We start from the raw sequence: 25,183 nt of genomic DNA, 5'->3' as shown, positions 1-25,183 counted from the left end.
TGTAACTACAGGCACGTACTACTGTGCCCAGGAAGGGATTACTTCTTGCCATTAAATTGGTGAGTAAATAAATTACAGAATGACCTTAACTTATAAAAAAGAGGGACAGCATGTGAATATCTGTGCAGATATGAAAGCTTCAGACAGATAGGATCAGCTAAATAATCCCTAGGGCTGCATGTCCAGGCACACTGCAACAGACAGCAGAGAAAGGAGAAAGAGGAATGGGAAAGGAGGGAGAGAGGGAGGAAGGGAGGGAGGGAGGGAAAAGAGAGAGAGGAAATTCACCAGCATTAATGTGACATTTTCCATGTGGGAGACAATTTCTGAACTCTTTAGCTTCTTATTTACTATAATAATCTTGATGGAAGTATGTCAGAGGGACACAAGAACCATGAAAAACAAGTCCAGAAGCCTTAAATGAAAAAAAAAATGTGAGTTGCAGCATGAATAAGGTTACACTGGATTATAAATATAATTGAAGATTGAAGATTTGAAGCAAAATCTCTGAATCGAGAAAAATGAAATGAGAGAGAAGGGATAAATATCTCAGGCAGAATATGAATGATTTGATAGTCTCCTTTTGAGAAAATGGAGCATAGTCCCCAGTTGTAAGTGTAGAATGCGAATAACTTCATTCCAAAGAACATGGAAGGGAAAAATAAAAGAAACACTGCACGGGACAAACTTGACAAATGCTATTTCAGCCAGATGGTCAAGGTCCACTTCCGCTGCCATAAGTCACTCCGACAGAATGCGCTCTTGCTGTTACATGATAAAATGGCACTTCATCTCTGCCATCTTTCTCCCCAAAACACACAACCTCAGTTTAATCATGAGAAAAACATGAGAGAATCCAAGCTGAGGTTCGGTCTACAAAAGAGCTGACCAATACTAACAAGGTCTTTAAAATCAAGGAAAATGTGAGCAGATGTCATAGTCCAGATGGGCCCACGGAGCTACTGTGGCTGAATGAAATGTAGACTCAATAGGGTCCTGGGCCTGGCAAGGGACATTACGCAACATGTAAGGGAATGTGAACAAGGTAGATATTTTATAATTATAATATGGCATCAATATTAGTTCGTTAGCTATAACTGTATGCTTTATTAATCTATGTGTGAAAAATGAGAAACTGGGCCCCTCTGTCCTACATGCTCATAACTTCCCTGTAAATGTTCAGGTGGTCTAAAATAATTTTTTAAAAAGTATATTTTAAAAATTGGAGACTCTGACTAATTATATTTTGTACTGTGGGAGAGACTTAGTCTGAGCCAGGAGGCCTGCTGTCATTCATGAACTATGTTAGAGGCAAACTATGGGACCACTGAAGATGGCAATTTGGAAGAAATGGAAGAGGAAGTACGGCTTAAGAAGAGAAAAAGACAAAGAAATGTGGACGAAGATCCCGTGAAGAGAGATGCAGAAAATCTGTGCCCTCCTCCTCCTCATCTTATAAACTAACTTTAGAATACTGCCAGACAAACAGATAATAGCATGGTGTAAAACATACAAAGCTTGTGACCGAATGGTCAAAAATTCAAAGATTAAAACAAACAAAAGCTTTTGATGGAAAATATGAGTGAACACTATATTTCTATGGGTGCGTCTAATTTGGTAAAATTTTATGCCTGGTTTTATTACCTGTTTGGATGAGATTTTTGTCTTTTGTAGCACTGGTAACCAGGAGAAGCCATTAAAAGCCACGGGTTATTTTATTTTTCATTAGGCAATTTTCAAGATTTTTATTTGTTCAGTATTACTTTTTTTTAATACTGTGGCACATGTAAGCAACTTTAATATGTGATAAATGTACAGTAGTTAGATTTCACCTACATATATATTTTTCCACTTTATGCTCTATGATCTGAAAATGTTTTTTAAATTATATAAGATTTATGTCTACTATAAACATGGCTTAATTTTTTTTTTTGCTCTTGGTTATAAAAAATGTTTGTTGAAAATACTATTGAATATTGTGATCTATATAGTGTACTGATAGCTTCTTTTGTCCACTGGATTTCCGATGTCACCAATGTGTATTGTCTCTGTCTCCCTAAAGTGTACTTTCTAGGCACAATGTCTTTGGTTGCAAGTCATAAGCCTGAAGCAAATAAAATTCCAGTAATTTTGAAAAAAATAGGAGACTCTACCAAGCCCACCACCAAAACATGGTGTGGTGGCACGCGCCTTTAATCCCAGTGCTGGGGAGGCTGAGACAGGAGGAGTACTGCGAGTCCGAGCTGAGTAGTGGGGTCTGTACCAAATACATAAACATACAAAAGATTAAAAATAGGAGACGGGGTTCAGACTACAGCAGCCTATATCAGTTTGCGTTGTATTCCTCTTGTTTTAGAAAGGCCTGCTACTCCTGTGGTTTCTCTGAACATCAGAGCCTATGAAGTAGGCAGTTTACTTAAAGGACGTGGTCTCAGAGGCCACAGAGTATGGAAATCACAAGCAAATGTGGCAGGGAGCTGGGTCTGTCACAATGAGATTACAGGGAAGGAAGGGACAGGCCAGAGTGAGAGGGTTGCCAAATAGCTGCCCAGCATAGCTAGAGCACATATGGTGGGCTGCAGCCTTTAGGAATCACCAGAAATGTATGGACAGGGTCTGGTTAAGGAAACCTTACAACAAACACAGCTGGAGTCTGCAGAAGTTGGAAATGGGGACAGGCAAACTCCATCGACAAACACTCATCTCTTGTGTAGGGCTGGGTCCCAGGACCTGGAAGAGTGTTTGGATGCAGGAGTGCTTGACCATATTTGTTGAATGAATGAATGAATGAATGAATGAATGAATGAATGAAGACATCTGTAGCTACCTTTTCCTTCCCTTCAATTGAGAGCACATCTCCCTGGAACAGTCACAAAGCATAAGTAAGAGAAATATGCACGTGGGAAGAAGTTAAATGTGAATGGGGAAATACAAGAAAAATGAAACTTAAGTATTAATAAATTTGATAAATTTTATAATTACTAGAGACATTGCCTAAGACAATTTCTCTTGATATTTCAGAAGAAAATAGCAATTTAATTTGACAACGTGATTCATCTTAAGAACAACGTTTTCCCATAGTCATAAGTGATGTTTCCATATGAACAGTTTTTCTATATACATGGTGTGTTAAAGTGTTTGGTTCAGGGGTTGTAAATGTCTCCACTGCCCAGCTCCAGGGAATGCTGCTCACTTTTTCTTCTGGGCAAACTGTATTGTCCTTGAATGACACCTGTTTGCAAGTGTAGACTAGGGCAGTTCTGCTGTCCTCCATTGCTGTCTCAGTTACCTTTCCCTTGATGCTGGGAAAAAATACTCAACATCCAAAATTCAAGAAGGAGAGGTTTATTTATCTCACAGTTGGTGGAGGTTTCAGCCCATATTCTGCTGGCTCCAAGGCAGAGCAGCACATGGCACAAGGAGGCAGTTCTTGGCAGTGCAAAACAGCAAAGCACGTAGGAAGGAGGAGCAGCTGTGGCAGCTGGCAAGCGTCTCCCCCTCTCTTATATTTTATTCAGGCTGTCCACCCCAGGACAGGTGTAGCACTCACATCCATAATCTTAGCATTGGATCAAGCATAAATCACAAATTCTAGAAGCCGCCACATGACTGCATGAGGCTTTGGGGGACATCTAGACACAAACCATAATAGTTACTACAGAACTGACCTGAAGGACAAATGTATATTATCTTCCCCTCAGGAATCTCAGTAATCTTGCCATTTGGGAGATCCTAGCAGTGGGTCTCAACCCCATGGCGGTCATATTTGGTACATGTTACGATGGTCAGTTATGCAGCCAACAACTATGTCAGGAATCGGTGATTTTTTGAACAAGCTGGATTATTAAATGGTGAGACTGTTCAGTAATCAAATCATAGAATGATGCCACTTTAGAACTCATCTGATGAACATGTGAATAAGGCTTTCCCTCAGTAGGCAGGACCCTGTAGTGATTGATAATGAGAGGAGTTGGAAGATTATGGCCCTGGGGTTATAATGGAACCCCATTTGGTTGTGTAAATAAAGCTTGTTTGGAACATAGCCATGCCCATTTATTTGGAGATTTTCTGTGGCCATAGCAGAAGTGAATAGATGTAATAGGATATACAGTCAGAGAAGCCATACTAGCAACTATTTGGCCCTTTAAAGAAAAATTTAAAGTTCCCTTATTAAGGCTCTTGTTTATGATTGCTGTTGCTGTTTGTTTCCTTGTAGGGAGGACTGAACCCAGGGTACTTGCACTGAGATACTTCTCTAGCCCTTTTGATTTTTGATTTCTGATTTTGAGAAAGGGATTCACTAATTTTCCTGGGTTAATCAGGTTGTGCTCAAATAATGAACTAACTTCCTCAGCCTCCGAGAGGGTTAGGATTATAGGTTTTACTAACACTATGCTGGGCTAAGACCATAAGTTTTAGAGATTTTCATAGACCTGGTTCCAATTTATCTAACTGAATGCCTTTGGATACTTCAACCTCTCTAAATTTTGAACTCCTTATCTGTAACTTATTGCCACTAATAGAAGCCTTTCACTTTTTATTTGTGATTTATTAAAAGGTTATGAATTTAAAACACTTATTGCAGAGAGATGACAGTGTTGAATTTTACTGCTAAAACTCACTTTGGTGCTGAAGCTTGAACTTAACTGACACGAATTTATGTATAATCATCTATCTATTTAGCATCTATGTGTTGCGTTAGTCAGAGACATTAGCAGTCTATCTATACCCATAAATCTTAGTGACGTTGCATAAGGTAAGTTTGTCATTCACACACAGTGAAGCACAAATGCAGATGGTTGGTCCTGGCTTCTCCCACTTCCCTACAAGTTTATCAGGAATATGTGACCTTACTGTCTCTACAAATAGGGGAGAGAAGAAGGAAGTATTACTCTACCCATGTCCTTTATTAGAAGCTCAGTCCTGCCTCTACTTAGTGGCAGGCGAGGCTCAAAACATGGCCCTAGCAGAGGGGCAACACGGCTCAGCAGTTGCTGGCTCTACCATGCTTCTCGTACTTTAGTTCTCCAGTATTGCACATTTAACTGTAGAATGCCATAGACCCTGCAGATATGGATATATATCCTGGGCATAGAATACTAAGGAAAAGTCTCAGCTATCTCTGAGAATTTTAGTTTGGGGGTTTGGAGGATGTAATTGGGGTAAGTTCTTACATACCTCACTGACTACCTGGGTTTGAGTCCTGGGCTTGTCACTTTCTGACTGTGTGGCAATGACATGTTGCTTAATCCCTTTATTATTTGCTAAAAAGGAGATGCTAATAGTGCCTGGACGGTTAACTAAGACAAATGATCAGTGCAACGCATAACATAATAAATGGGAAATAATATGTATTGTTATGGAGCTATTACTCTTGTTAATTACATTTTAAGATCTTGAATGGTAAATACTCATTACAATTAGAGACCTCTTTCATAGCATAATGGAGTCATCCTCTAGCTTTTGCTTGAATATGCTCAAAGTGGAAGATCACTGTGAGGTGTAATGACCAGTATCATTCTCTTTGCTAGTACTTTCCCCAAGTAGTAACTGCTATAGTTAACAGCTGATGAATACTGAGCCCACGCTCGGTGTCAGGCACAGATCCGAGTCCTGTAGTGAGGCTGTTCCTGTCTTATTCTGCCCTGTGAAGTTCCCTTTCTTGCTGTTTTAATTAGGTGATATAAAGACAAGGCCCAGAAGATTTAAATACTCAGCCCCCGGGTCTCACAGCCATTTGATGCTGAGATGGAGATTAGATACAGTCTTATTCAAACCCAGAGGCCCTCCAGACTCATTTATTCTGTCCTTCAGGTTTAAGCAAATTAAATAGAAATTTTCCATTTTCCTTTATGTTAAAAATGAGGGTGGTCTCCCTGCTGCACCTTTGGCTTGCTGTTGTTACTCAAAACACATTTTTTAAAACTTATCACTTCTGCTTTCTAGAAATTTTATAAGTAGCTAATGAATTTAGAAAAATAACTTTAATAGCCTACTTTTGAATTTGATTTTAACTCAATATTTGTTGATTTAGTCACTAGCTAGCTTTTAAAAGGAAAGATATTGTACCAACACACACATCATATGTAATCATTGCAACTAATTTCCCACATAACAATCAGCATTCACTGTAATTACTGGTATTTTAAATAAATATAAAAGCAGCATTATGCATAATCTCACATTATTAATGTCAGACTCAATTTACATGCAAATATAAGGTACTAGGGAAAACTAATGCTATGTTCTTTGATACTTAAATTATTTTAAGTAATGAAATTACTAGTAGTTTTTGCCCTTTTTTTCTTCCTCAACTAACTATAAATGTCATTTCGTGTTTAAATTAGGTGAAGTAGAACTTTGACTTCTAGATTATAGCTAAACTGAGGGTGTGCTAGAATTAATCTTGGGGTAAAACACAATGAATATTAAGGGGAAATTCTCCCAGTGTGGTCCAGGCTGCTAGCTAGGAGAAGCATTACAGAAGAGTTGCTACTTAGGGCTTCCTTGCTCCCATTGCCCTGCCCCATTGACCTGCTTCCTGTTCTAGGATAAACCCACCCACTCTGTCCTGACTCCTTACATCAGATGCCCTTCATCATGGCCCACACCTACGCTTGTCTTCTCAGTGATAACTTGGTCATGCTATGCAAGACGACACCTTGGGGTTCCCGGGCCAGCATCTTTAGGTCCCACTGTTCCATGTGCTTGAGGCCAGAGGATGTGATACTCTGCTACTATGCTGTACCTGGAAATTCTGCACCCCAGGACCCCTGCCCTGATGACATCTCGAGAGCCTCCACATTTCTTTTTCACACAGCTCTTGCACTCAGAGAGTGGACCAGATTAATTTGTCCCCTCCTGAACAGGGCAGATTTGTATGATTCTACTGAGTTCATTTGAAATATATTTTGCATTTGGCTCCAAAGCCTTTAGCACAGTTCAGCACTTATCTGTTCCTATAACTACCAAATGACTCTAAGTTTGCAGAAACAGTTCAACGATCTGACCAGGCCCGCTGAAATTTCCCTAGCACTCCTATCTCCTACAAGACAGTCCAATCTCCTGTCTGGGACATGCCAAACCCTGGCTCTGTCTCCTTCTGCTGCCTTGACCCTGGCTCTTGCATCAGTGTTCAATCTTCTGGATGTTTTCCCAACATGAACTCTTCCTTTCCAGGCCTGATGTGCTGTGCTGGTCCTCTCCCTCGTGTCCCAGTGCTTCCTATTCTGGCTTTTCTTCTCTTCCTGAGATTCTGCTATTTTTACAGGGTCCATTTGTTTTGCTTCTAGAACTTTCTCCTTTCTGGTCCCAGTCTGTAACTGAAATTTCTGCCCATGTAGAAGCTGCATTCTCATAATTTTATCTGTCCAGTTGCTTCATTTCCTATCCATCCATCCATCCATCCATCCATCCATCCATCCATCCATCCATCCAAAAACAGAATTACAAAGTAAAATAATGGACAAAACTACTGCCCAGAAATGAACCACAGACATTCAGAATATAAGCAAATAGGTGAGATAGCACTGTAACCATGGTTTTAACAAAAATAAAAAGTGCCAGTCTTCACAGCTTTTCACAATTAGTGTTTGGCTTATTCACCTAACACTTGGATTTAAACATATTATTACTTGTGACCTGCTAGGTACCATATGAGTCATATAAATGACTCCCCCGCCCATGTATATATGCATAGTAAAGACGTTTCATTGTATATAAATAGGCTATGTGATTATCTACACATGCTTGATTTTACTATATGCTTATACATAGTATTTTATGAACAAATTCACATGCTTTCTTTATAGATAACCCCAAGTTTATAACTTAAGAAGCCATTTCCTGGCTGGTGAGATAACCCAGAAGCTTAAGTGCCTGGCAAGCACAAGGACCTGAGTTCTATCCCTGGCACTACATGTGGGACTGGCCCTGCCCCCTGGGTGAACTGAGCTGGCCACCAAAACTGGGCGTGGTGGTGCACACCTGTAATCTCAGTGCTGGGGAGGCTGAAAACAAGAGGATCACTGCGAGTCTGAACTGCATAGTGAGACTCTGTACCAAATACATAAACAAAAGAAGGCATTTCCTTGTATACATGTTGGGCTGGTGAATATAGAATATTTCCATATTTAATTTCTTGCCTGTCTCTACCACTTTCAGGGGCTTCCATGTCCAGGTTTTGACTACATTATTGCTGTATTCCCAAGGCCTACCACAATGATAGGCCTACAGGAGGAATCAGTACATGTTAGTTAAATCATTTGTCTTCTGAGATTGTTCTCATATAGCTGAGGAAAACCTGATCTCTTACGAACACATTAAATACTACTAGAAAATAAACTGAGTAAGTTGTAATTTGCACTTCTTTGGAGAGATAAGAACAGCTTCTTGGAAATTCAATGAGGGAAAGAAAGTGTTCTTGGGCTTGTTTCTTCTGCTGAGAAGGGATCAAATCACCAAAGCTGATTTTCCTACTAAAGAATTAAACTCCCTTTCAGAATGTCTTAAGCCAAGTGACATAAAAAGAGTCCAGGACTTACCTCGAAACTCACAGCTCCATTGTGGTCTGTATCGAATGCATTGAACAGAAAATGTGCATACGTTGTAGAGTCTGAAATATTGAAAAGGGAATATCATTAGGTCGGTGTGCTGATAGCCTACATAAGATCTAAGCCTCCCTTTATTCAGGAAAATTAATTCATCCTCTTTCGCTTATGCTGTCTTCTCAGCTTCCTAATGTCCCTCGGTAAAAGACTACCATTTGCGACTTACAGGAATCACACACAGAGGCCACTGTGACAGGCATTGTCTGTGTTTCTGGCTGGAAATGCTCTGAACATATGCGAGTCTTGGCTAACAATAACAGCACAGGACTGAATAAGGCCCACAGGTGGACGTGAGGATTATGGGAGACATCTGGAAATTGCTTAGGGCTTGGCAGAGACTCCAGAAATAAAGTGGTAAGAATACAAAGCATGAGACTGAGCAGCGTTCTATTCTTAGAACTTTCATCATTTTTACAACTCAGAAAAAGACATCGGGGCTCCGAGAGGTTGAGAAAAGTGCACAAAATCACGCAGGCGACACAAGAAGTAGCTAATTGGCTCATGGGTGTGCACAGCGCAGGCGGGGGAGGTTTCCGTGGCCCCACCGGAAGCGGTGCTGCAGTTTCGGTCACAGCGAGACCTTAGCGTTTCCGGGCTCCAGGTGTGTACAGGACTCTGGGCAATGGAGGACAAGCATGGCAAGCGCTCTGTCCCAGGTGCCTCATCTGGGTCCTGCTCTTTGTTTGCTTATTTCCTGCCTCCCTCCTTCTTTTCCTGTTTCTCCTGTTTGCTAATCTTTGAACTGCTTTCTGCATTTAGATTTTGAAAGTGCAATTTTCCTTTCTGTTGTCTTTTCTTCATGTCCAGCTTTCATTCTGAAGCGCCTTTGGGCCTGATCCTTGATCAGATTTACATGATTATCTTAAATGTTCCATCTCCTGGGTTTTAGCCTTTTGTCTTAAGCTTTTTTTATGTTGAAAAATTGTAACCTTTCAGCTGATTGGCTCTAGCCTTTTATCTTCTGTTTAAAATCTGATCTATTTCTATTTTATCACTTTCTGCTTTTATGTTTACTAGGATTTAACATGTGCTCTATTCAATTTTTACTTTATGAATTGCTTTTAAAGTGCTCTCAAGAAACTAAGTCGGGGCAGCAGCATAGACCTGTCTTTCCCAAAGAAAAGAGGGAGCAGGCCTTCCAGGGTCTGCCTTGACTCCTGCCTCCTGCCCCGCCAAAGGTAGCAGCATTACTTCCTCCTTTAAACAACTTCACTTCCTGCCAAAGAAATCCAAGCTCCTCTCTGGGCTCTCAGGGCTCATAATCTACTAAGTGATTGTTTTTCCTGAATGTTTCACTCTGGTGGTTAACGCTATTGAAGATCATACTTTTAGTGACGTGGAATGAATCCTCATTTTCTCCAAAGGATTGTGGTCTTCTCTCATCTCTTACCTTGAAATGTGATATGAAGAATGACTTATATTCAGATGAGATCAGCCATGTTCAGGATGGCATGGTCACAGACAAGAACCAGTTATTTTCAAACACGTGAATCATTAACATTTGTTGTCAGTGAAATAACTAAGTAAAAATATTGGAGTCTAAATAATATGTAAAACCATGTTGTCTAGGGTGTAGGTGCACATAGCCTTGATGGACTGCAGGAAGAAATCCTTTTGGATACGGAACCAAGGGCTTCCCTTAAGTTGACTTAGTGCTATTGCTGGGAAGTTCTACTGTAGAGTGATCAAGAATTGGCAGCCGATTTTTGTTTGCAAAGTTGGTTTGCTCTTAATATTTCACGTTCCCAAAGTTACTAATGGACTTAGTATTCTGGGAGGATGTGAGATGGTAAGTGGTATGTTAAACTTATTTTCAGGGGAGAAAAAAAAGAGAAATTTTGCATATTTTATAATGAGCTTAATTAAGTAAGTCTCTTGTTACCCTATTTATACAGTCAATGTAGAAGTTTTTAGCCCAACTAACAAAACTCCCCATGAATAACAGCCTTGAGCAAATGATTGTAATTTGTTAAAAGAGAAAAACAAGGTGTCACAGGTGTATGCTAATTTCATCTCAAATGAGATTTCTCTAGCTTTAAAGTCTGATGCGTTGCAGTGACACTCTCAAGGGTTACACTAGTGGAGTTCAGAGGACTTCTTGTTCTTCCCCATGGACCTGGCAATTCTCCTGGAAGCTATGCAAGCCTTTTAGCTTGGATTTATCACACAGCAGACTTTCATTAATAGTGTAGTCAAGTCAGACTGTCTGATTCTGAACTATAGTTTCACTAAAGATTAACTGCATGACCTTGAGCAAGTTGTTTAATGTCTCTGTGACTCAGTTTCCATATGTATAAATGATAACAATGTCAGTTTGTAGATTATAGAGATATTATGAGGTTTAAGTGAATTACCATATATATGCAAAGTGTTTAGAATTGTCAGCAATATTCAACAAATAGTCTTTCAAGGACACCAGCCATTCTTATTCCAACTACCTTTAAAAATTTTGCTCACTATGAGGGAAGAGGAAGAGGATTAAAAACAAACAACTAATATTATGTACATGGACTCACTCCCCAATATCATTGTATTTTTTTTTTTTTTTTTTTTTTTTTTTGTCTTTTTGAGACAGGGTCTCACTATGCAGTTCAGGCTGGTCTTGAACTCACTTTGTAGCCCTGGCTGGCTTCGAACTTGCAATGATCCTCCTGCCTCAGCCTCCCAAGTGCTGGAATTACAGGTATGCACCAGCATACCTGACCCCAGTATTATGAACTGCATATACTGCTAACATGCACTAAATCACAACAACTACAACAACAATGAAAGTGTGGTCAAATCTTTTACAGATGTGACATTTTGTCACATAAAAGTTCTTGTTTTTGAAACTCTCTACTTTGTGTCTAGGTGGCTGGAGTTCTAATTTGACACAATTGCATGCTCAACAAAGGCCAATAGAATTACGTCATGAAAAGTAAGGAGCCTTCGCATGGAGTTGGATTTCTGCTGCCCGGGAATACTAATTTTTAAAGCACAGCAGTGATGCTACTTACTTTGATTGGGCAAGAGGACAGAGCCCTGGGACTAGAATGCCTGCTCCAGTACAAAGCTGTGTGTGATGAGGAGAAACTGCGCACATGAGCCTCTATGGTCTTGGCCTCACTCGATAGTACTATTTCTAGTAAATGTCTGCTAACAGGATGAATAGCTGGTTTCTGGATTCTCTATTTCAGCACAGTTGACAGCTTTAAAAAGTACTAAGATTGCTCCTCCCTACTTGATGGATAACTCCTGTATGATCACATCTTACTACATCACAAAAATAATTATTTAGGTTGCTATGCCAATGTTGCCTTGGGTTCCTACAATTTTACATGTGAAATTAGAATGTATATGTTAAAATTTTATAATTGAATAGCAAAATGTATAAACTTGGAGGATAAGAGGAGATTTTTGGTAGTAGCAAAGTGTCCAGGTAACAAAAGTGGGAAAAATGTGCAGGAACTTTTGGACAGTTATAGTCATCACCTAGGTCTCAGTGGGACAGTAATGAAATGAAAACATCCAATTGTGAATGCTTTACAGTAAAGTGTGTTAGAGTAGACAAAATATTGAACAATCTCATTCTGATTCCCACATTTTACAGATGAACAACCTGAGGCCCAAAATTTAAGCACCTGGAGGTCACAGATGTTCATGGTGGCAGCCTACCCATAGACTTGGGACTCCTGTGTTAGCTCAGAGTTCTTAACCCAATTATTTGTGGATGACACTGTTTATGTGAACTAACTTCAATGATGACAATGCCTCAGGTTTAGAACATCAAATGACTCTGGTTGAGTTCTTCTTACCACCCCAAAGCCTGCCCTCACCTGAATTCAAACACAAGGCAGAGAATTAGTTTAAAGTATTCAAATATGCAATTCATGGTGCCATCAGCATGATGGGGCAGATTCACTGCATGACTGGTAGCTTTGTACACAGATCCTCTAGGGCCCAGGGTGTAGATGTAGCTCAATAATAAAACATGTGTTTGGCTTGTTTGATCTCCAGCAAATATGCACACACACACACACACACACACACACACACACACGCACGCAGTATAACTCGTTCTGAAAATTGTTACAGCTATTGTCCCACAACAATAAAGATACTGGATCGATGTTTTTAAAATGTATTTTAATCTTTATGTACACAAATTCTGTGTAAGTACATTAATTATCTTGTGAATAATTCTACTCAATGGCAATATTCTTTTCACTTGAGCCCATGCATTCATTGATTTATTATCTGTTAATTTGGCACCTGTATATACAAAGTCCAAAATTCCTACCACAAGCAGGAATAGCTCAGGGAACTTATTCTTAACTGTCTTTTGAAGTGAGTTAAGGGTTTATATGCTAGCATCAGGCATTGTGAAACATGTGTGTGATTCCACTGCTTGGGAGTCTATGGCAAGGGGGTTGCTGGGAGTTCAAGGTCAGAGTAAGGTATATAGTGACTTTAAGGCTAGTCTGAACTATATAGTGAGACCCTGCCTCAAAAAAGAGTTTATGGGCTAACATTTCTATTACAAGTAGAGTCGAAAAAGTGGCCATATAGGCCACAACAACATATCTGTTTCTCTCTTCCTACTTCATAGCAGGAATATTTATCACCCTGCAACCTAGATATTTCTATAAATTGTGCTTGTTAAACTATCTCATTAAATAATTCTGAGCTTGATATAATAAAAATTACACAGGGTGTTTGTTCATTAGACAAATAATTTTCATGGAGGAAATGGTGAAATATGATTGGCCAAAGCTTCCTCCTTTCTATTAATAATGAGGGAAACTTGTTGCTTTCAGATCATTAACCTGAATAAATGATAATTCAATGGAAGGACTATAAAAACTGTTATGCCAGGACTTTGCCTTCTGCTGAAGATTTTTTTTTTTTTTTGCTAGCATCACTGTAAGATACAATTTATATGCTCAATATTAACTTTAAAAATTTAAGGCATCATTCTTTAAAACACTTCATTCTCTTAGATGAAGCCTGCTACTTTTAGATTTATGCATTCAATCAATGTGAACAATCAAAGAATTTTTAAGAGCAAAAATGGGTTTTCTTAATGCCTTTTGGATTTTCTAACCAGAATCCTTTGCAAAGCAGATGCTCTGTACTTAAGTATTCTCTAATGGAAAAATAATTGTTTTACAAATACAGATAAAATTCTATTATGACAGCAATGTTCAATATAACAACCGTTGTTGAATATCTGTCAGCTTGTGTGTTTCTTTTGAAATTCTATATTGTTTCTAATGTCTTATCTATTATTTTTTATTCTCTTTAAACTAAAACATAAATGTACATAAATGTTTGTAAACATACATATTAACTTGGAAATCATAAGATCTTTAGGCTGAATTTTTCTATCCCACCTCAAGAAAGTCTTTCCATTTATTTGAGCATCTCTTCTTTTTATTTTCATGCCAATTTGAATTTTTCTTCATTTAGGCTTGGCATGTGGCTTGTTGAAAATAACCCTGATCTGTGGTCCTTGTTGGCATAATGAGTGATTACATTACAAGATTTTATTCTTACAAAATTTAGTAACTTGTTATTATTGTATACAAAAATATTGACTTGTGTTTTTATATAAACTGATAAATTACTAAGAAATTTTAAAATGAAAAATAACTGATTTGTATTATTTAATAACTTCTAGAAATCATGAACTATAACAAAGTTGTACATATGTGTTGGTGCTTCGATATCAATACTTGTTAATATGTTGGCATTCTGATAGTGAATGTGAATTTTATTAAAACATTGTATAGATTTTAAATAACTTAGAAAAATATGAAGCAATTAAATGATACACAAATCAGTCATTCATTATGCAAACAATCGCCCATTACTAGCTAGGCATCAGGTGTTGTAACCATTATCTGCCTGTGGTGTCTCAGCACTTTCTCCGTGAGTTGTAGCAACGAGAAGGAGCAGGAAGTTGTTGCCCTCAGCATGTCCAGAGCTGCAAAAAGTGTGTCTTTGTGTGTTTTCTCATGATTGTAATTTAATTTTTAAGATAACATCTTACAACAAAAATTCTGGTTTGATAGGTCCTGCATGCAATTACTTTAAACTCAGTTACATACCTAAAACCAAATAGAATGAAAACCAGAAAAGAATATAATTTTTCACTGTAACAACTAATATTTAGGTACTCTATGATTTTCAAAATTCATTTTTATAGATATTAGTCCTTTGTAGAATTATAGCCACCATGTAAGATGGGCTTCCTTCCTTCCTTCCTTCCTTCCTTCCTTCCTTCTTCCCTCCCTCCCTCCCTCCCTCCCTCCCTCTCTTCCTTCCTTTCTTCTTTCCTTCTTTCCTGCCTCCATTATGCAATAAATGTTCATTAAGCACTATCACTTTCAGTCACTGTTCCATGACCACAGGTTTACTTGATGAAGCTGACACTTTGGCGGAGAGAGGGACGGTAAACAGAAGGAAGAAATTATCAGGTTATCTTGGATGCCAAAGTGAAATAGTAAGTAGGGGACAGGGATGGGTGATGTCTGTGTGGTTTCAGCTTAAGCTGTACAGCCAGAGATCAGCTCAGTGAGAAGATGGGGTTGGAATGAGAGCAAGGGTGAAGAGGTATTGACACAGATGCTTCAGAGAAATGAATCCTGGGAATGAGGAATAGTACGTTCAGTGCTGCAGAAGTAGCAACAGGATGAGTGGATTCCTGCACTGGCTGAATGCCAAGGAAGCCACTGTAGATGGCAAGAAACATGTCTGGGGGAGAGTGAAAGGTAAGATCAGAGAAGAACAGATCAGTGGCCACACTTGCAGGCTTGTGAGATCAGAAGGTTGTGAGTGGAACAGTGACTTGATCTGGACTTCATTATAACAGAATCACGCTGGCTTTTTTGAGAGCTGAGTACATGCTAAGATTCCTATCTGCCTGTCCCTCAAAGCCTCATGTGCCCACAGGTGGGGCTTTTGGGAGGCAATTGGGTTGTGGGTGTGTGGACTCAGTGGATGAGTCCAGGGGTGAGTTTACAGCGGAATGATGGTGCTTCTTGACTGCTCTGTCATGAGTTCTTTCTCCTTTGCCAGGCCCTTCTGCCAGGCCTCTATGCCATACCTGCTGCCACGTGCCCCACCCGAGAGCCAGCTCATTACATTTCCACAAATTATGGGGCAAAATAAACCTCTCTATCCTTAAATTGTGGGCGTTGTGTATTTTGTCTTAGCAAGAGGAAAGTAACAAAGAGACCATATTTGGAAGAGAGGTAACAAAATCAGAGAGATCAGGTGAGAAACTATGGACTTACTTTGCCCAAAGATGACAGTAGTGCTTTCAAGTGAAAAGCATTTTGAAGGACCAATGGGAAGACCAATGCCAAAGCATATTCTGGAAACAACCACAGAAAGTGCTGGCTGCTTCCATGTTGAGTAGAGGTCAAAAGCAAAAGGAAGGACTGACTGCTCGCCTTCAATGCAAAGTGAAGCCTCCTCCTGGACTCCTGATTCATGTCTTTCCTCTGCCATCTCTTATCATTTTCTCTTACAGGTTTGAATTGTGTTATCCATGAGTTACCAGTGTCGCCCTCTTCCCAAGCTCCTCTGTATGCAGACACGTTCCAGGCTTTCCATGTACACTCCTCCACTGGCATCTGCGTGGCGCTCTAGAGAGCTTCCACCTCACCCTGCACGTTCACAGGCTGGTTCCCATCAGAGCCTTGTCTGCTGCTATCCTTGTTTTCTTACCTTCCATTTGCTCTTTGCCCTCTGTACTGTGGCTTCTGTCTGTGACCCACACTCTGTTATGAAGCTGCCCTGATCACACTCCACGCCAACCTCCCTGTAGCCACATCCCGAGGATGCCTTCCTATCCTTACCTTCCTGGACTTCTTGCCTAACAGATGTTTAATGTTTTCATCCTCCTTATTTCTAAACTGTCACTCTCCCTTGGGCTTATTCCCCTATCTTTGTCTCTTTATTTGCTTGTTTGTGCATTCTTCTACCATCTCATGACTTTTATATGTGTTCTGAACTTTCATTGTGAGGCTCCACAGTTTTATACTCTTCCACTGTCCTCACCCACACCATCCACACCATGTATTTAGGTATCATGCCATTAATAATCTCTGTCTTTTTCTTTGCTTTTCCTCATTTTCATGTGTGTCAGTCTATTGTTGATTCCTAACATTCACAGGCATCCCCAGTACAATTTGTGTGAAACTTTCATCCCTGCCTCTCTAGTCCTCTCAGAGCTACAAAGTGTCCCTGATAGAACCCTGGAAGTTGGCACACACTCCACTTCTCCTCACAGAAACTGAATCATTCATCAAACTCCATTTTTTTGTCATGCAAATATACCTATAGTCCTACATTCCCAACTTTTCGGTTTCTACTGTGTGTGTCCTCATTACACACATTGTTTTGCTTCCAGAAACACTTCCTTCATTAGTTTTTCTGCCTGTAGTGCTGCCTACCTTAAATTAATCCTCCACAGAGCTGTCAGTAGAAGACATATAAGAGAAAGACCTGATAACAGATCCTATCTCAGCCATTATGTGGCTTGGGATCATCTCAATAATGCAAATTCCCAATTTATTTCACAGTATTCATGATTCAATAGGACATTTCACCCAAATTCTGTCAATTTTCTGCAAATATCCACCTTCATCTTTGTGAGCACACTTTGGTTACAGCCCGTTTGCCTAGAGTGCCCCTCTAATGCCTGATAAAGCTGGAAGCCATCAGACTTAGCAGTGAAGAGTCTCCTGAGAAGCCTGAGGAGGCAGTGAAAGACTAGGCATTTTAGATGTGAACTTGTTTCCGTAGTTACATAAAGAGAAGGTCATAGTTAGGGTTGTTAGCCTGTGACAGGGTAAGGCAGGCTAGACACATACTAGAAACTCTAGAATGCGTATCCCTTTCAGCTCAGGTTCAGTTTACCTGGATAGCCTCTTTTGTATTTCTTTCCTGTCCTCCAGTTGGTTAAATATGCTCACAGAAGGCTCTCACTGTACAATTTTGAAATCCTCATCTCCACGCTTACGTTTTCTTCTGCTGCTAGACTTTGTGGGCAGGGACTGCACTATTCTTATTTCTCTTCCATTAGCAGAACCTCACATGTAGCTTGGCACACCTGGCTGGGTGGCACAATAGATCCTGGGATTTGTTGAATGATTGGTAGAAAAATGGACGATCCAATGTCATCTCTCCACTCACCTCTAAACCACATATGCCATTGTTACACTGCTCTTGTATTTTTTCCAATTAAAATAATTTCTAGAGTATGTTAGTTTTCATAGATGAGGAATTCATAGTAAAGAGTTATTGAAAGGCAGAGGAGACAGCAAAAGGAAATTAGACAAGGCTGCAGAAAAATCTAGGTTATAACCCAGATCTGCCACTGAGCGGATGTGTGACTGACCCTGAACAAGCCATTTAACTCGTGCAAGCCCCAGATTCCACGTCTGCACACTGAGGATAATTACGTATGCCCTAATTTAGAGAGTTGGGAGAATAAATGGGACCTATAAAAGAAGTGAAAAAAACCTTGAACCATTTTGAGGATACCTATAAAATTTAGAAAACATCATACATTGGAGAGCCATCATACTAGACACACAGTAATACCTGTGTGAGACTAAAAAATAAACTCTTACATATTTGATCATTTGTAAGTAGCTTACTTTTATAACACACTGAAAAGTATATGTGTTCCACTGCTATGCATTAATTTTTTGCATAGAGAATTTAAAATGTACAGTCATGCTATGAAAGATTAACCAAACTCAAGATTGCGAGTGTAATTCTGACTCCCAGAGCATGTTAACAAGTGCACATTTGTACTCACCTCCCTGTGGAAAGAACTGCGAGTAAATCTCTTTGAAGGTTTCTTCATTAACAACACCGCTGGGGCATTCCTAGAGAAAGTGGCAGAGAAGCAGTATCAGCAAAGTGTTCATAAAACTGACTTTTCTGCACATTTTGAAACAGAACTGCCCACCATGTAATTCTGCACCCAGGAAGTTAACTGTCCATTTATTACTACAAAGACTGTAAAAGCACACTGTCAACTCATGTGGGTTCCATTTCTCACAGAATTTAAAAAAAGTAGTATTCAAGATGCAGATATCTTTATATATTGAGCAGCAAATCTGGTCTGATGTATTGGAAAACGCAATGGCTTTTACAAACATTCATTGTTTTAATCAATGAGGTCTGAGGAAATCGCAGTGTTTTTCACATTTCTAGGGTACTGCAAGATGTTTATCATGTGCTGTTGCTGTTTGCTGAATCTTACTTCTATACTCTGTTGTGATTTTCTAGACCCACACAGTCTTCAGCACCGTGAGAACATGGTGTGCTCCGCTTGGGTTGAAGATGGGTGTTATGGCTTGTGTCTAGATGGTGCCCGAAAGCCTCGTATACTCATAGCTGGAGCTTTCTGCAGGTGACTGGATCTCAGTTGTGTGAATGTGGCTTAAGAATGGTAATATCGGGATTAGTCCTCTAGCTGGATTAGCATAGTTCTGGGTGTGGGTGGCACCAGTCATTCATTGGCTTTGTAGTCTGGATGGAATATAAAGGGACTGAAAGAATTTGGACTCACTGTCCTCTGCTTTCCCTGCCACGGACTGCTTCTCCTCTTTCTGCCCCTCTGCAGTGCCACTGTGCCTAGGGCCAGCTGGCTATGGACAGAAACCTCTACATACTGTGGCCCAAATAAGTCTTTTATCCTTTAATTTATGGGTGTTGGATATTTTGTCCCAGCAACAAGAAAAACAACTAAGACTTTCGCTCAGGAATGGACATTTTTCTACCACTATGCAATGACATGCTCATAACAGGTAACCTTGGGTGTGGTAGAACTTGAAGAATTTTCAACTCTTGGAAGATTTGCAAAGCAGTAAGTGTGACCCAAGCTTAATGAATTCCCTCCCGCGTCCCAAAGCAGGAGCTGTTGAAGAAGGTACGCTAGCCAGATGTGTGCTGGCTTTTACAGTGATCAAATCTTTTTTCATTCAATTGTCTTTTATTTCAATGAGCCCATTACTCACCTGTGATGTGCTCCACTGGACAAATTTTCTATTTTTTCTACTTTGCTCATTCTTATAACTTTTTTTTTTTTTTCCCGGAACTGGGGATTGAACTCAGGCCCTTGTGCTTGCCAGGGAAGCACTTATTCCACTGAGTCGTCTCCCTGGCCCCTCATTCTTATTACTTTAAAAATATCTATTTATTTTGTTCAGGGTCTCACTAAGCAGCTTCGACTCACAGTGGTCCTCCTGTCTCAGCCTCCCCAGTGTTGGGATTACAGGCACAATGTACCACCACACGTGGTCTCAGTGGCCTGCCTGCCCATCCTCCACAGTATGTGGCACTGGAGATTGAACATGGATCCTTGCACTTGCAGGGCAGGTACTTAGATGGCCAGTCTATCTCTCCAGCCCTCCTCTGTTCGTTTTTAAAAGTGGGATTTTTGATATGTAAACAACTTCAATATGTATTTTCAATGTGCATTTGAATTTATAGAGTGCATTAATATATTTTTTCTCCCACTTGATCATTTTAATAAATCTGTGATTTAGCTGGCCAAAATATCTAATTCACAGAGGCAAAATTAAAGGCTCTGAGTGCTAATGCACTTGATTACTGAGCAAGACCAAGAGGGTGCTAGAAGGAAAGATGACTTGGGACTTTCTCGGGCGCTACACGACTACGCAGGGCATGACCCCTGTGGACAAAATGATCATTTCCGTAATGGTTGGTACGTTGTGTCAGTGTGAGCATGGCGACGTTAGAGGCTTAACTGAGGGACTCAGCAGGGCGCAGGGTCCTCAGCTTGTACACATCCGGAGCCTGTGCAAGAGGATGACACCGAGATGGTGTGAGTGCTGCACCTGCTGAAAGGTGGGCAGCCTGTGGATGACAGAAGGGAGGAAAGGAGGCTTGGGCTCCCCCTCTGGCTCTTGTTGCTTTTGCTGTCTTCTGCTGCCTTGAACTGTTGCCCCTGTACCAAGCCACCATGCTTTGGAGCCAAGTGATTGCGGACTGAACCCTCCACAAACTGTGAGCTAAATAAACCTTTCCTTTCTTAATGTTGGGTGTCAGCTATTTTCTCTCAGCAATGAGAGAAAAGTAATGAAGACAACTCCAAAGACCTAAGAGGACTGTAGCAAAGAAAAGACAACTGAACACAAGTGAGCCAGAAGGAAGCCAGCAATCGCACGGTGATGGTGAGTTCTATGTGCTAACTTGCTAGACCTTAGGGTGAAAGTACTTAGTCACACATCATTCTGGATATTTCTGCAAAGACCTTTATGCATGAGGTTGATGTTTAAATTGGTGAACTCTGAGTAAAGCAAATTTCCCTCTAGAATGTTGGTGGAACTAATTTAATCAGTTGAGGCCTGCAACAGAGTGAAAACTGAATTCCTGGAGCAAGACAGAATTCGCCATCATACTCCCTCAGATCGTGTTTATGACACTGATGCCTTGCTCCTTAGCCAACAGATTGCTTTGATCTTTAACTGAAGCTCCCTCTTGACTATCCATGCCGCTGGCATCCTCCAACAGATTTTCTACCAGCCAAACATCCACAACGTGCAAGCAAGTGCCTCAGATCTCTCTCTCATAAAATATTTTTTTTCTGGAGAACCCTGACCAATATATATGTAAATCAACAAACAATAGTTACAACTTTCAAGGCGAAATAAAGTAATATGTATTCAGCTAGTCATGGAAAAGTTTTGATTTAATGACTATTGATGGCAACAGACCAATTATAAGAACAAATAAACACTTTGTGGTTGGAACCTCATATAAATGGAAATTGTGAGTTATTTGCTGCATTAAGTATTGGGCCATCTGCTTGGGATAGTAAGGGATGAGGAAGGGTTTGGCTCTGTGCCACCAGGTGGTAAATTTGTGCAAAGTCAGGCCTGGAGAACTGCCTCTAGTTAAATGAGTGACAATGACAAATGTGGAGTGGGAAGCAAGGGATGTCTATATTTAATAAATTTGTCAGTTGCTTTTGGTCTGGAGACATGCTTGTGGATAAGGCTTATCATGGGAAATGTTGTTTAGAAATTGCCTGTCTCATAGGTGTTTGTTTTGCTTTATCACAAGTTTATATCAGGAGAAATCACTTTTCTGCCAAATAAACACTACTCAAGTTTCAGGGTGGTAAACCTCACCAACTAAAATTGTCATTAAATTTCTCACATTCATTACGTTAACTTGTATTTACAACAAATGCACAGTGTATGCCTCTTAGTTTAGGAAAAGGAAACCCAGAGGAGGAAATACTAAGTCCTGTAGTTTCATGTCTGGCATTTGGGGCACACAGTACAATGTGAGTTATAGTGTTCTTGGGTTCTCCTGCTCCATTGTCTTGGCCGGTTGCAGCCTACGGTCTCTCCCTCGACCCTGCTCCACACCCTGCCTGTGATTTTCATCAAAAGATATTGCATGTTACTGGCATCTATCTCCCTGGGGTCTCTCCTGAAACTTCAGCTTCTTTCCTACAGCTTATATACTCACCTCTCATAGACATAGTGCCTGCATCCCTAGCCTGCCTTTGAATCTGAGTTGAAACCTTCACCACCCCACAACTCTTGCATTCTGCATATCTTGAACAACCAGCACCAGGCAGACAGTGCCAAGGTCTGCTTCCAGTTTCAGTAGAAAAGAACCTCACTTGGGCTGTGGACACAGAAATCTGAGTGCCTAGATTTCTGTGCACAGTGAAATGAGTCCTTGGGAACCAATTCTCTAGATGGCCCTTTAGGGCCTTTTTCTCAAATGAAAGGTCTGTACTTCTTCACTCTTCTGCCTGCAAATGGTTGGGTTCTTGTGAGTTTCTAAGACATGCTCAAGGCCTCTTATTTTCCTGCTTCCAAGCACTTAGCATCTGTTTATAATGGTCCTAACCTGCTAATCAACTGCATCTCTTTTGCCCCAACATTAGGTATGCTAATTTTTTTAAAGATAAAAGTCAATTTTTTTTTGTCTTTCTGCTAGGCTTTTTATCTCAATTCTCACTATGAATCTTGCTAAAAATATCCAACAATACCCACACTACAGTCTGAAGTTGGGCTGCCTTGAAGTTTCCTCTGTCAGATCAATTAGTTTACTATTCTTAAATTGAGCTGTTCACAATGTCTTCGGACATGAGGAAAATGTACACATTGTTTTCCCTAGTGTCTAACATGTATAGACTCTAGACCAGTCTCCAAAAGAGTCCTCATTTTTAACTGAAACCTCCTTAGCCACAGTTATTCCTGGCATCATTTGGTCTTTTGCAATTTCAGCAAAATCACAGGTTTCTACTGTTCTATGGCTATTCTAAGCCTTGTCTCCAAATGTTTCCAGCCACCTGCAAGCCAGTCCCAAAGGTGTCAGAACTACTTGATCAGCCAGAGTCACAGCAACATCTCCATTTCTCTGTCACCAGTTTTCTGTATTAGTCATATTTCCTATTCCTGAGGCCAAGTACTCAATGTTCACAAGTTAAAGGAGAAGTTTAATTGGGCTCAAGGTTTTGGAGGTTTCAGGTCGTGGTTGGCTGGCTCTGCACACAGAGCATAAGGATGGAAACTGTGTGCTAGAGCCAAGGTGCCCCCTTTAGGTCAGCTGGGGAGCAGAGCAGGGAAGCAGGACCAGCAAAGAACGAAAGCCAGAGAGCAACCCCAGTCACACTGCCATGACTCATTCAGACACACCTGAAAGTGTTTTGTTGTTGTTTTGTTTTTTTAAAAATGTATTTGGTTGTTTCAGGGTCTCACTATGCAGGTCAGACTCCTGGTGATCCTCCTGCTTTCAGCCACCCCCATGCTGGGATTAAAGGTGTGAGCCACCATGCGGGTATTCTGGCTGGCACAGCCCATCCTGGTGGGAGGGCTGGCACTCAAACCCAGTCCCTGCACCTGCCTAAGCTTGCCTAGGCAGGCTCTTTAGTTCGCTGAGCTATCTTGCTGGCCTCCTAGAACTATGTTTGACCCTAGGTAGGTCCTGAGCCAAACAAGTTGACAATTAAGTACTATGATCACAATGGGGTCACCAGATACAATGGAGGCTTTGTAGCTCACTACACTGCTAGGAACAGGGCCCATTTGGAGGAGCTGTGTTACTGGGAAGGGCCTTTCAGCACACAACTCTTCTTCTGACTTTTCCCTTTTTCTCTGCTCTGGCTGCCACAAGGTGAGCATATTTCTCTGCCAGACTCTTCTGCTGTGATGTCCCTGCATTGGTGTCCCCAAAACTGGACTGACGCCTCTGAGCCCAAGACCCAAAATGAAGCTCTCTTCCCCTCGTGTCGGGTAATTTGTCTCAGCAAAAGAGGTTGATAGATACTCGGGTGATAGTGATAGTAATTTCCACATTGTTTCTCTGGTATGAGAAACCAAAAGGGTAATAATGACCAAATGTACAACAGATATTTGGAAATAGGAAGAAACTGTTCAAATGAGAAGGGAAACAAGGAACAGAGCAGGAGGGAAGGAAAGAAGGGACAAGAAAAATAAGAATAGAAAAAAGCAAAGCTTTTGTGAATGAGGAGAGGAAAAGGAATTGAAGGGAGGGGAAAAAAGGTAGAGGCAAGACACATCATATGCAGGTACAAACGACCTGTGATGAATGTTATCATTATATACACATAAAATGTATCAATAAAAGTAATTGCCATTTGCAAAATAATCCAAAAAACAAAGAAAATATAAGACAAACTGATGAAACACCAACGCAGAGGACGATCATCTTTTATTTATTGTAGAGTAGTTATTGAATCTAGTGCATTTATAAAAAAATTTAGGTGGGGAAACTTAAGCAAACTATGTGCTTAATGATTTCTATAAGGTAATGGTGTACAGTTCTTAAAATTTTTGTTTTACTCATTCTGTAAAATGAGCCTATGTTTTAGGGTAATAATATCATTAAGCTTCTCTTATGGAGGGTTAGCAACTTAAGTTAGCAGACCAGAAAATTAGAGAAAAAGAAGGGCTACACAGATAGCCAACATTTGGGCTCTAGCTCTTCAAAATCAGTGAAGACTCAGAACATAAGGGAACCTGTACTATAACACCATGTAACTCACTTGTGTCCCAAATTTTCTGATCAAGGAGATTATGGGGCCACAGAGAAAAGTGATTGACAATGTAGAGTGTGCCTAAGGAGAGTCACCTGGAGAGAAAACATTCTTTCAGTTTCATAGAGAGCAAATTGGTCAAGCAATGGCTGTGAGTCATCCACATGGCTGACACTGACAAAAGATCTACAAACTGCAGTACAGGGTTTCAGGATAAATCCTGAGGGGATTTGACTGACCTTGTCAGATACAAAACTTACAATTCTTGTTATATAGGTCTTGCTTTATCTTGGTCTTAACCATCCATCAGAAAAGTATAAAAATGAAGTATAAGAAGTAAAGCCATATTAATATACTGAGCTGTAAAAGGCTCAAGTCAACAACTTCTGACATTGCTAGTCATGTGGATAACCCACTACTATTATAGATTACTGGACTATATTGGATTACTTTGCTGAATTCATGCTCTACATTGTATGAATGGCAATGGAATACACATCTGTGACAAAAGTAAACAAAAAAGGGA

General features: G+C 40.3%; 1 protein-coding gene across 6 annotated transcripts in view; it reads right to left on the bottom strand.

Annotated features, from left to right (window-relative positions):
- Window positions 1-25,183, bottom strand: part of Kcnip4 (potassium voltage-gated channel interacting protein 4) — a 1,227,189-nt gene that overhangs the window by 9,065 nt on the left and 1,192,941 nt on the right. For all 6 annotated transcript variants that reach the window (XM_004624536.2, XM_004624540.1, XM_004624539.3 and 3 more), the window contains 2 exons: window positions 18,424-18,493; window positions 8,544-8,614 (listed from right to left, as the gene is read on the bottom strand). In XM_004624536.2, the coding sequence (XP_004624593.1) occupies window positions 8,544-8,614; window positions 18,424-18,493 (141 nt within the window). The remainder of the gene's footprint in view (window positions 1-8,543; window positions 8,615-18,423; window positions 18,494-25,183) is intronic.

This window comes from Octodon degus, unplaced genomic scaffold (genome assembly GCF_000260255.1).
Source record: "Octodon degus isolate 3935 unplaced genomic scaffold, OctDeg1.0 scaffold00006, whole genome shotgun sequence".
In the NCBI taxonomy this organism is placed as follows: Eukaryota; Metazoa; Chordata; class Mammalia; order Rodentia; family Octodontidae; genus Octodon; species Octodon degus.
This window is presented reverse-complemented; position numbering and strand designations above follow the sequence as displayed.